This window comes from Columba livia, chromosome 15, assembly GCF_036013475.1.
Source record: "Columba livia isolate bColLiv1 breed racing homer chromosome 15, bColLiv1.pat.W.v2, whole genome shotgun sequence".
Classification (NCBI taxonomy): Eukaryota; Metazoa; Chordata; class Aves; order Columbiformes; family Columbidae; genus Columba; species Columba livia.
The window spans coordinates 12,422,665-12,435,165 of NC_088616.1; the positions used below are offsets into that span (position 1 = coordinate 12,422,665).

General features: G+C 49.0%; 1 protein-coding gene across 1 annotated transcript in view; it reads left to right on the forward strand.

Moving 5' to 3' along the window:
- The first annotated feature begins 426 nt into the window (after positions 1-426).
- CACNA1H (calcium voltage-gated channel subunit alpha1 H) overlaps positions 427-12,501 on the forward strand; it is a 224,933-nt gene continuing 212,858 nt past the window's right edge. Inside the window, exons 1-2 of the mRNA XM_065031285.1 lie at positions 427-772; positions 1,043-1,329. Of these exons, the coding sequence (XP_064887357.1) occupies positions 1,058-1,329 (272 nt within the window). The 5' untranslated portion in view covers positions 427-772; positions 1,043-1,057. The remainder of the gene's footprint in view (positions 773-1,042; positions 1,330-12,501) is intronic.

Genomic DNA, 12,501 nt, shown 5'->3' on the forward strand with positions numbered 1-12,501 from the left:
GACAACCGGGTCCTCCCGCCCCCTCATCCCCCGGTTGCAGCCCTGGGGCGCGGAGGGGGGGGCGACATCTCTCCTTTTGGGGGTGCACGGCCGCCCGGAGCCGCGGCCAGGGGCCAAACCCGTTCCCTCCTTCACAAAGCCCTTTGCGCTTGTTCTAGGAGTGGGAGGGGGCACACAAATTCCCCCCCGCCCGGCGCCTTCCACTCGTGATGGTGACTCCTCGGGAGAGCCCCGGTGACCTGCCCTCCGCCACACATCGCACACAACCTGAACAAAGGCAGGGGGTGCGCAGCGCGGCGCGGCCGGGGCTGGGGAGATACGGGCGGACCCCTCCGCCTCCGACCCCCCGGGCTGCCCCGGCTCCGCCCGGCTGCCCGCCCCCGCCGGCTTCCCAGCCCCCTCCGCTTCTCTCCTCCCCTCTCCTCTCCCTCCTCCCCCGGTAAATCCGAAGTTTCCTGTTAAGCACGGGGGAAGGTTCTGCAAAGCGGTCGCGGAGCCGCCGACTCGCTCTTTGGGATTTACCGTCGGGAGAGGCTTCGCTCGGCTCCGCTGGGCTCGGGAAGGGCCCCCGCCCCCGCCGCTACCTCTCTAGCCCTCCTCCATCCTCCATCGCCGCACGCCGAGCCCCAGCCCCCCCTCGGATTTACGGGTGGTGTGTGTGTGTATGGGGGGGCTGATCCGCCGCCTCCCGGCGCCCCGATTGCTGCCTGGGTCCATGTGAACTGGAAGGCACGGCTATGCTCCTGGGGACACCGCGCTCCGCCAAACTAAGGTAGGACACAGCACCCCCCCCCAATTTAATTTTCCATCCCTGAAAATAAAAGGGAAAAAGCCAGTGGGTGGGGGCAACCGCAGCGGGGAGGGAATGAGGGGAGACCCAGCTTCCCCGGGGGGCGGGAGCGGCCGCGCCCGGGAGGCGGCTCGACCCCTGTCGCCCGTCTTTGTTGTAGCTGGAGCTCCGGGGCCAGGTGGGCGCCGCGCCGGGGTGCGCCCCGCCGCCGGGGGGGTCCGCCGGCCCTGACCCCCTGCCCTTGCCCCGTAGGTTCTGGCCGCTACCATGACTGATGGCGAGAGCCGAGAGCCACTGCCGCGCCCGGCCGGCGGGGAGGTGCGGGTGCCCATCGCCGCTTCGCCGCGCCGCCCCGCCGAGCCCCCGCCCGAGGATGCCGGCTCCGGTACCGGCGGCTCCCCCGGCCGCGACCCGCCGCCCGACCTGGCCTCCGAGGAGGAGGAGCAGGTGCCTTACCCGGCGCTGGCACCCACCGCCTTCTTCTGCCTCAAGCAAACCACCCGCCCGCGCAGCTGGTGCCTCAGGCTGGTCTGTAACCCATATCCTTTCCCCGAGGGACACCGCACCCCCCGGCCCACTGGGACACCCCTCACCCGGGACCCCGCAGTGCCCCGGAGCACCCCGGCGGGGCTCTGTGTCCCGGGGGCTCACGGCTCCCTCCTGCGCACGAGCATGCTACAAAGCCCCCCCGGAGTTCCCCCTATCTGTCCTGTCCCAATCCCCAACCTCGGGGAGGGGGATATGGGGATTTGCAGGAGTGGGACAGGCGGGGAGCACATCTTCCCACGCTCGTCCCAGTGGCCTCGGTCAAGGGGACGCACATGCCAAGGTCCGCTTGACTCCGTCAGCATCGTCCGAGCGAGAGGGACAGGGCAGCAGGACAAGGTGCCCAGCATGAGCATCACGGGGTGGTGGAGGGTGCTGAGCTGCAGCCCCCAGGACCTGCAGAGAGGGCAAACCCCTCAACTCCACTTCTCTCTTGGTGGAGCAGGAAGGGGTGAAGTTTAAAGACAACCTCGTATTTATTTTAGACCCCGTGGGGAATTTCAGCCAGGCGCTGACCCTCTTGTTGTTTATATAAGAGAGCTCGGAGTGCATGTGCGCTTTCTTGTCGCAGAAAAATGGAGCAAGTTGGAGTTGGTTTGGGGAAGGCACATGCCTTCGCTCGCCTCGGCTCCGAAAACTCCCATTTGCTTTTGTTCTTTTGCAACTTGCAGACAGGGAAGGAAGAGGACAGTCGAGTCCCTCTTCCCCCATGTCCTTTACCCAGTTTATTAATGTTAAATGAAAAATAGCAGTGTGTTCCTCACAGTTGTGACATCCAGAAAATTGGATTTTACCCGAAATGCTTGTGTGCAAGCAGAGAGTTGTCAGTCTGTCTTGATAATCTTCAGAAAGTGAGCTTTTAGCTTTGCACATCAGCTCAGAAGCATTGACATTGTTTGGGTAATTAATGCTTTTACCTATCTCTGATACCTGCTTGCCGTTTGCTGCCTATATCCTGCCACTGCTATTAAAAGCATTATTTATTAATATGGTTATTATTGATCTTGCTTCAGTTAACCAAAGAAACCTGTGTGTGTCTGAGATCACTCAGCAACACCATGTCAGGTGTTGTTGTTGGGAGCAATTGCACAATCCTCCCCAGAACGCTGCCTCGGTCTGTTATTGGGAGAAATGCTTGTAGGGAATACCCACAATTTTTGTGGCCTGGAGTCTCCTCTTGTTTAAACTAGTTTTACGTGAACTATTGACTTTTGCAGAGATATTTCTGTTTTACACTCTTGTGAAGAGGAAGCAGGCTCCTGTGTGCGTGTGGATGGAAGAGGAGAGTAAACAAGTAGTTTATCTCCACCATGATGCTTTAGCTGTATAAATATTAAATGTAAATGATGGTTTCATGACAAAAAAAGTGAAATACCTGGTGGAGGGGTCAGAGGAGGGCACTGCATCCTGTTACAGCTGAGAGTGAGTCAAGGCAGATCTTCCCTTAAAGCTGTTTATCATGTTTCAAAACTTCTCCGTCAGCTTTGGTGGGTCTTGCTCTGGGTTCAGCAGCCCCAAAGCTGGAACACTCGACGGACTAATGTGCAGAGGGAGGAAAACAAAGCAGTGTCAGCAACGAGCAAGGGGGGGTTGTGTAGAAATGGGTTCAGGTGTGCTCGTGCTGCTGTAGGGTGAGACTAGGCTTTAATTTTGCCTTTCAGCATCTCTCCTAAAAATTCACAGGAGAGCAAGTATCTTTACAAAACTTATCCGTTTGAGGTAATGTTAGATGGAAATTGTGATGGTTGGTTAATAGTGAAGCAGGAATTTAATAAAACTCCCTAAGCCCTGTGTTGTAGTGTTTCTGCTGTCAGAGCCAGTATGTTGTGGTTGGAGCAGAACAGAGCTCCCAACATCTCGCAGCAATAGGGATGAGCTCTTTGCTGGGATTTTTTTTCCCTTTCTCCCGGTTGCCGACAGACCCATCCATCGCAGCGAGAATAATCCTTTGGTGTCGACTCTTAAGTTTCTTGGCGAGAGCACTCGCGTTGCTGTTGGTTGTGATTTCCGAAGCTGTGTTGAGCAGCCTCAAAGCGAGGAGATGTGCATCGTGCTCGGGAGCTGGTGCTGTGCCCGGGAAGCGCTGGGTGCGCATCGGAGGTCAGGCAGCTTGGGGACAGGTGCCACTGCCACAGGGCTGGGACACTTGGGAAGCAGCTGGACAGGGAGACCGCTTGAAGAGGAGCACGGGCGGTAAGGGCTGAGATTCCCTGAGTGCCTGTCCCGGGGGAAGAGTAACTTGAAAGCAAAGGTGGTTTCTAGCCAGTTGGGCAGTGTTGCTGGCTCTTCCCGCCCACCCAGAAGCATAGATCCATAAACCATGTTAATGAGCTTTACATCTGCTTAAAAATCTCCCTCTGTTACAGAAGGAAGGGACGTGACTGTGAGGTCTCGTAAAATCCGAGTCTGAAGAGCTTCACTGAGGTGCTCGCCCACCTGGGAAGCACTAACGCCTTCTGAAAAGCAGCTTCTCTCCCTCAGTGGTGCTTTTTCTTGCTGGGCGAGTTGTCCTTTGTTCTCTTTGGGGTTTATTTGGAGGGGGGAGGAGGAGAAGTTCTCACTCTGTGCCCCCCGATGCCTGTGTTCCTCCTTTCCCAAGCGGTTCCTAGTGCGGGAATGCATCTGCCCGTGTCTCTCCTGTGGTGTTTAAGGTCCAAAACTTGTGCACGCTTCCCCCTGCCACCAAGCAGAAAGGCTTCACCTCTGCATCCCCGGCTTGCAAACAGTCATCCGTCTGTCCAGTATGCCTTGAACAGCAAAGGTGTCCACATTTGGGGTCTAGTTCTCAGCTGGTCCCTGGTGGCTCTTGGGGGTGGTCCCTGGGATGCTCCTGGTAGAGGTGCCGCAGGGTTTGCACTGCAGGCCTGGGCACATCAGCACCCAAAAAACCAAACGCCATCACATTTTGGGGGGTGCTGTCAAGTGCATCACGCGTGGGGCTCACGGCAAACCCCCCATCAATCCAGATCACTTGAACCGGCCGCTCTGAATATTTGTCGGCAGTAGAGATAGCCCAGACCTGTGGCCTGGAGCAGGTGGAAATCTTCCCCGGCTGGGCCAAAAGCGTGGTTTGCCTCTGCGGTTTAAGCAGAGGGGGTTACTGCCAGGCTTAGAAATAGCTAAAAAAAGCTGTTGCCTGGTTCTCGGGGGGACAGGTGGGGCGGGGATCAGCTTACGGGGCTGGGAGCTGGGCTGGCCGCAGGCACGCGGCGCCCCAAGGGCTGCGCATCGCCGGAGAAACGGGGGAGTGGGCAGATGTAGGAGATGCACGTTTGTGTTTTTTAATAGCCGTGCTGCGTTTGGGAATGTTAAGAACAACCTGGAAAAAATCCCGCCTCACCCCTTCGTTTGCATGGGTTTGTATTTATAAAAGCAATTAAACTTGTGAATTCTCAAACAACAGAAAGCAAAAGATCTGATTTTTCAGGTGTGGGAGCAATAATCCAAGAGTTGTGTCCATTAAAGTAGAATCAAAGGAGCAGAAAGTGTTTGGACTGGCCCTGGGTCTGATTTTCACAGTTGACTTTTGTTGGGCTGTTTTTGCTGTGTAGTGTCATTCTTCAGCTTTCAGAAGTGACGGCTCCAGCACAGGAGTCTCCTGAGCTCTGTGGGCACCTCCAAACCCAACTTCAACCAGAAGGTCACTTGGCCGTGACAGCTTAGAGCAAATAAACAGCCTGAATAAAGTTCTTATGATATGGGCAATGGCTGAAATTGAATTTTCACTGTCAAGTTCTATTGTATTTTTCCCTTTGTTATTACCGATTTACTTTTAATTTGCCTTTTTTTAAAAAAAAAAAAAAAATGGTATATAATTGGAAGCAAACTTACTTATTTCTTCAGTTCTGGTTCTCCTACGTGGGTTTATTTTTAGAGGTCTGTGGGTGGGATTTGTGTACTCGGTGTGCACGTTGGTTGGTATAGAGCAGGATTTGGGTTTTTGTGATCCTGCGAGGTCCTTTCCTGGCTCTTCCCAAGCACGTTAACTGACAGGTCTACAGAAACACCAAGCTGTGGCTGGATCCAGATGGGTGTTTTCTTAATATATTAATTTTTTGAATCACTTTTTGTCAATCCCTAGATGTCCCTGAACCTTGGTGGGGATTTGAATGCAGCTCCTGGTCCCTGTTGGTTAATACACATGTAATCCAGTAATGGACTGGGATGGTACTGGGCAGCTGGCCCCATCCACATGCCTGAGGTGGAGCAGCTGGGAGGAATTCTGACTTTTATTATATGTTGTGTTGCTGTGAGGGGTTTTACTGTTTGACTGGCTGAAGAAACGGGCTGGAACCCGGGATGTAACACACAGCGTCGATTCACCCTGCTTTCCGTCCCAGCGCCAAGTGTCAGCTTTGCAGCACTGCTTTGATAAGGCTCGAGCAACTTTGCTGGTTATTTAGTGATTCATAAAAAAACCCACCATTCAGTGATTCATAATAGGTTGAATTCTGTGTGCCTTAGTCAGAAAAAACCCTCCGCTGATCTGTTTTCTCAAGTGGCTACAGAGCTTGCTGGTGCCAGCTGAGTTCTGTGGGACTTGGCTCTGTTATGTTTGGGTAGAGTCTCTGCTCGCATCAAATCTGGGGTTTATTTTGTAATTTTTATATTTTTGGAGGTGTTTCTCCTTGCAGCACTTGCTGGTTGCCCTCACAAGCACTTTGGGGCAGACCTCACGTCTACAATAACATCCCATGTGTTATTTCCAAACATTGCTCAGTATAGGTGTCTATAAGCACAGCTGGATGGGGATAAAAATGCATTTAGTGCGAAATGGTGTATCTGCTCTAACACTCGAGCCTTCTCTCTGTCTCCCTGTTCTCCGTACTGGACTGAGCTGTTTGCTCAGCCGTGTTATAAATTGTTCTCTGACACAAGGCTTGCAGTTCTCTTCATTCCTTATTGCACAATTGATGTTCTGGCTCCCGTGCCTCTGGGAGTGTTGCCATTTGGGATTGGGGGGGTTATACTGAGGCAGGCGGAGGTGTGGGGACAAGTGACCGGATCTGGGCTCCCATCGGTTTAGCAAACTTTATTTGATTGCTCTATAATAAGCATCCATCAGATTTGAGGAGCTTTATCAGAAAGCTTTTCCTTCTAATCTCTTCTCATTCAGCCTGTGTCCCGACAAGCGCGATGGGAGGGTTTGACCAAATCGCAATTTGTCATCTCCGAATATAAATATTGCAGTTAAAACATTTAGCGTGCTGTGGAAAAACATGTTAGCGAAGAAATGTTATTTCTGGCCTCATCCTGGGAGCTGCTGAGCATCCAGGACGCCCACTGGATCTGGTACGAGGCGCAGGTGCCGCACACCCCGCGGCATCTCCAGCTGAGCCGCAGGCAATTAGGAAACGCAAGGAGGAAAAGTCTTGTGAATTGTAGCTTGTCTAAAAATGTTGTCCGCATGTGTTTTGGCTCTTTTCATTCCAGCGTTCTGTGTTGGCTCAATACATCTAATCAACACTTTAGTCCTGAGTTTTGTGGTTAGTCTGCTTTAGTTGGCTTGTCGTGGTCCCTGCATCCCAGCGCCACCAAAAAGCATCATCTGCACCCTGAATTCCTTAAGCACCTCTTGTAGGTTGTACCTCCCGAGAAATGCCTTTTATTCCCACCTCCCAGCCAAACTGGCGAGTGCGGCTCGGTGTTGGAAATCCCTGTCCTGTGGCAAAGCTGCCGGAGTCTGTGATATTTAGGAAAAATGTCAGCGTACACAGCAGCGTGGGCAGGGGGGGCTGGTTGCTCAGAGCGAGGTGCTAATCTCTGCAAACTCCAGCAGGCATTAGCTGGTGCTTGGTTTCTGTTTTCAAAATGACTTTTGCAACAACTACGCACACAAGAGTTAGAAAGTTAATTACAAAAATACTTTCAAAGCAGATGAGGTTTTGCTGTAGCTCCCTGCAGCAAGGGCTGGTGGTGTGTGGTGATACCTGGATGTGTGTGAATGTGGCAAACCGTAAAAAAGAGATGCAATGCTAGTGCTTGAGAAGGGAAATGTGAAAAGGTCTGATGAAATGAAGTTGACTCATAACAAAAAAATTAAAAGTCCATCTGAGCAAAGTGTACAAAGTAAATCAGAAGTATAAGTAATGAAGGTAAAATTAGATATTTGACTTTAAAAGAATAGAATATTAAGTAAATAGAATCATGTTTAACCCATGCTCAGCCTTTGGAGCCCCCAACACCCCGTCCATCTCTGGGTCTGCTGCATTTGTGTCTGAATTCCAAGCTGAGTGTTCAGCTCATCATGTGGCTTTATCTCCATATTGTCCCGAGTCAGGATCACAACAGGTATCTCTGAGCAAGTTAAATTTGCAAACACACTTGGAAAAACTTTACCTACCTGTTTCACCCTCACCCCTTAACATACTTCGTGCTTTTATTGCTACAAGAGCCAATGGATTTGAAAGTTAATTCTCTTATGTCCAAATTTACCACTTGAATAGTTTCACTGAAGACAGTAATTAAAATTATTTTAGGGTGTCTCAGTGTGTGCTTTTCCTTTTTTACTTTTTTTTTTTTTTTTAATTGTTCTGTACTTGATATTCCCCTCCAGTGAGAAACTGAGAGATGCCACCTTGTTGCATCAGATTTTTACTAAAGATTACTCATAATCTCCGTGAAATATCTACAATTTACTTGGTATTTTCAGACTGTCATTTATAACCCTTCAGAGCAATTATCTTGCTGCTTTTCAAGGCATTTAGCAGATGCATCCCAGATTCCACTTTGTGAAGTTTTTCCAGTTGCCTTCAGATTTCTTGCCTCTCAAATCTGGTGGGAACCAATAAATGGGGTTTCACTTTGCAGTTTGTTTACAAGTTTGATTTGTGTATTGAGTCCATGTGTACTATGTTTTTTCCAGCATGCCTAGATGGCAAATCCCTTAGAAACTCAGAATGACGTATCACATGAGTTAGACTGCGGTAGTTAACAGGAGCAGATCAGTCTATAGCCAATCTCCTCTTCTTTATGCTATGGATCAATTTTATGCAGTGTACCCCAAGTTGGATATAGCTATTTGCTGAATTATCATACAGCTGTCTCCAAGATGCTTTACTGTATTTTAGTGTTGTTTTGCTTTCTTTTTTTTAATACAAAAGTAGTTTTAGATCTATTCTAATGCAGTTTAAGCTCACCTTTTCCTTGGCTTTCGTGACTTGGTGTTTTGGGGCTGGCTCCTGTGGGACCGGTCGGCACCATCCACCCGGGTTCTCCTGGAAGCAAAGCCTCAGCTTTATCTGCTGTGCTCTGGCTAAATGACTTGTTTGGAGTAACTCCATTAAAGCAGCCAGGATCACATTAGTTTACAGTGAATGAATCCTGAATCATGTTGTTCTCTGTGTGTTTGTGTGTTATTGCTTCTTGTTTGTTTGTTTTTAAATTGCTTCTGCAGACGAGAAGCGTTGAGCTTCTGATTTACAGAGCTCCGATTAGTTTTCTGCTGGATTATGCACATATCTTGTGGTCTGTCCTTCCCTAATGTCCTTATTCCCTTGTTTCCAAAGGTCTGGCTGGGGCTGCCTGGACCCCACACCCAGATACACACAGGTGTGTTTTACTTACATTGCACATCACACTGTGAATTCAACCTAGTTGGGCATCCGACCAGTGCAGCAGCAACCTTTGCCACTAACGCTAGAACTCATGCAAGAAATATGTTACCCCAATTTACACAGATGTTTTTAAAAGAATTTGAGCTCAGATTTTGCCCTTAATTCTTAAGGTAGCATCTGGCGTTTGTGTCCAATCCATTAATCCAGCTGCCAATGCAGCCTTGTGATTTTAAGTCAGATACACTTTTAAGTGAATATTTAGCTGCTTGGGATAGGAAGAAAGTTCTTCCATTACCTCCCTTAATAGTTAATTCTAAGATAACTTGGACCAAGTGAAAATCATCAGGGTATGCACTGTATTTCTAAACCAGCAATTAGGAGTCACCAGCCTGCATAGAGACAAATTGGGAGTGAATTAGAGGCTGCTGAGCTCTGTGCGGGGCTGTTCCCAGGGCCGTGTCAGAGCGGTCACTGCAGAGCTGCCCACGGGAGCTTTGACAAGATGCAGCTGGAAAAGACAGTTTTCCTCTTTCTTTCCCTTAATAAAAAATCTGTTCTGAGCACTGTACCAGGCAGACTAGTTTGGCAAAGGATTAAATGCGCAGCTTCAAGACCTAATTTTGCCCGTTTCAATTGACAGATGGAAATTGTGTGCTTTCACAATGCTACTAGTATCTTGCAGTTGTGCTCAGAAGCAGCAGTGCCTCCAAAAGCCATCCGGAGAAATAAGATGACTTTGTATGTATGTACATCTATTTATGATCACGGTTCGTTCCTTCCGAGTGTGAATCTGAGCTGCGTGGCTGCTCCTGGCCCCTTCTCTCCACCTTCCTGGTGAGAAATAGGAAGAGGATTTGCCTGAATATTTAATATTCCGGTAGATTTTGACATAGAAAGTAAACTGCAAGTTCTGGAACGGGGTGTTTGGGACATCTGCCATGTTCCAGAAGGCTGGAGGGATTAGCTGGGATGTTGGATGAACATTACAAACAGGGATGTTTTGGGGGAGCATCCCCTGGGGCACTTGCAAAGCTTGGCGTACCCAAACTCCATGATCCCCATCGCTCTTCTCTCCGCCTGTGTGTTTGTTTTGATTTTTTCCTGTTGTTCGATTAAACCCTCTGAGATTTGCAATGGGTACACAGGTATTTGTGCAGAGATACGTTCCTGTCCCGGAGGAGCTGCAGCCCAGGCTGCTGCTTGACGTGGTTGAGGAGAGAAAGTGCCAACTGACACCCTTCTTCATCGGGGGTGACAGAGAGAGGACGGGATGAAGAGCTCACCGGGACACAAAGCAAACTGTGTATTTTGATATACCACAAATAGAAATTATTTGGGTTTAGGTGTGGGGCACAGCTGATGGCAAAGCAGAGGAGCACAGAAGCACAATATTTGTGTGTACATACTTAATGTATATATATTTTTCTATATGTTTGTGTGTGCCCGCACTGTTTTTTCTAGCAGAATGGACTTCACCATGTTTGCAAAGGAATGAATACCTTTCTTGTGGAGGTTGATAGTGAGTTTATTCCTTGGTTGGGTTTGTCCGTAAGGATTCTGTCAGACTTGGAGGTGCTGATTGAAGTCTTGGGATGAAATAATGAATCCACGCGATCTTTGTCATCACCTTTGGGTTTCCATCTGTGGAGGAGGGTGGAGATGCATCACTTTAGGTCTGGAAAAGAAACAGGGCCCTGTTCTTCAGCCACGTGTTCCAGGTCAGGTAACTTCAATGCCAGCAAAGCCGATGTGTCCAGGAGCGGGATTTAGCCCTAAACACACTGTGTATCCTCAGCCTCTTATCACCAGGCCCTTTTTTGAGTGTGTTTGTGCCGAGTCTGTAATGGTATAATGTACACTGTAATTTTGTTGTTAAATCTGAGCCGCTTTGGCATGGTGGGGACTAGGCGGCTTGTAGCGATTGGAGCATTATGGCTTATTGAATTTCATAGCCTGGAGGATTGAACCGTGCACAGCAACTCTGGAGGAAGGAAAAAAATAAAATGTCACCTATTTTTCCTGATTTTTTTCCTTTTCCTGGGCTGATATTTAACAGACTTGAGCTTTTGGGCATGGGCAGAGGGGTGGGAGGGACACCAGTGATGGGAAGCAAACCCTAGGAAGGAGCCGTCCTATTAAACAGACTCCCAAGGCAAAAGGTTTGGATCTGTTCCCAAGGGCACTGGTAAATCACGTCTGTAAATATGCTGGGGTTTCCTTCACCTCGCTTCCCGCTGAAGATCTTAGTTTCATCTCTGTCAACACTGGTAATGGAAGAGCAGAAGTCAAAAGGACATTTTATTTCAGACGTAATTGTGGTGTTTTCCCTTTATTGGTGATCCTGAATGTTGTTTCTGCAATTTCAAGCGTATGCCAGCGCTGTAAACACTTTTATTACAGGCACAACCGCTGGCACAGGTCTCCTGGCTGCTCTGGTGCAAACCTCAACCTCGCAGGGGTTTATAAGGCAACAGTAAAAATTCACTTGACATGAATCATGGGTCTTTTACATGAAGAGAGGCTCTTGGAGGGCTCGTTTGGCCACCATGGTTTCTTAAATCTCTTATCAAGGCACAAAGCGAGTGCAGGGCAAGTTCTCACACATCATTTTGAGGGCATGGCTCTGCTGGGCAAAAGTTGGGTTAGTTTTTGCATGTTGTTCTTTGCTTTTCTGATGAGGATCAGTAAAATGTTCACTTGTGAGAGTGCCTGTTGTTAGTGTCTGTGTGATCTGAAACTTACCTGCTCCGAACAGAACAAATGCTGCATTTCCTATGGGCTTTGAAGAGATTTTATCATTTTTACTGTTAAGTATGAACTTGTTCTTGAATTGATAATTTTATATTTAAAAGGGAAGCTCTGAATCTGCTGAAGTTGGGGGTGACTCTGTTGTTGAGGCCAGGGTAAGGGATAAAGAGGGATTTCACAGTTGGGGTCTTGGCCGGATATGTTTCTTCACATCACAGACTAACCTCATTTTTCTGATCCCATGTCAGTGTTTTTTGCACATGAGTCCTGCTCCAGTGGCTCCATCTCCAACCTGCAGCTTGATGCCCCCGTTACAATGAACTGAAATCTTACTCCATTGCCAGAGCAGGGTGTGCCACATCTGGAAAAAATCAATGCTTAGCTGTAGCAAAATGGAGGATCTTATTTAGGCCGTATTTTCACTTTTCTTAATTTATTTTTTTTAAACATGTCTCTCATTGAAATTTCCCAGGTGCTGCTGAGTCATGGCTGGTTTCTTTGTAGCTCTGAGTTTTTGACAGGTACCTACCAGGCTTTCCTGTATATGTTTGTCGAGGGATGAAGCTCACTGAGCTGCTTCTCGTGTGCATGGACCATCCGTTATGGAGCCTGTTTGCATCAGGACAGCACTTAGGCTGAGCCCAGAGCTGCTGTGAGGGCTGCAGAGCTCAAAAAAAGAAGTAATCTGGGACTTATATTGCTTCAAAGAGAGTGAGTTGGCTTCTTGAAGTGAACCACACCAAGGAGCAGTGAGGTGACTTGCAAGGACAGAGACTGTGACTTGGGCACCTGCAATTCCTCCTGTGCAGCATCTTCAAAATATCTCATATCCATGTGAGCAGAGCAGAACTTTATCTAAGA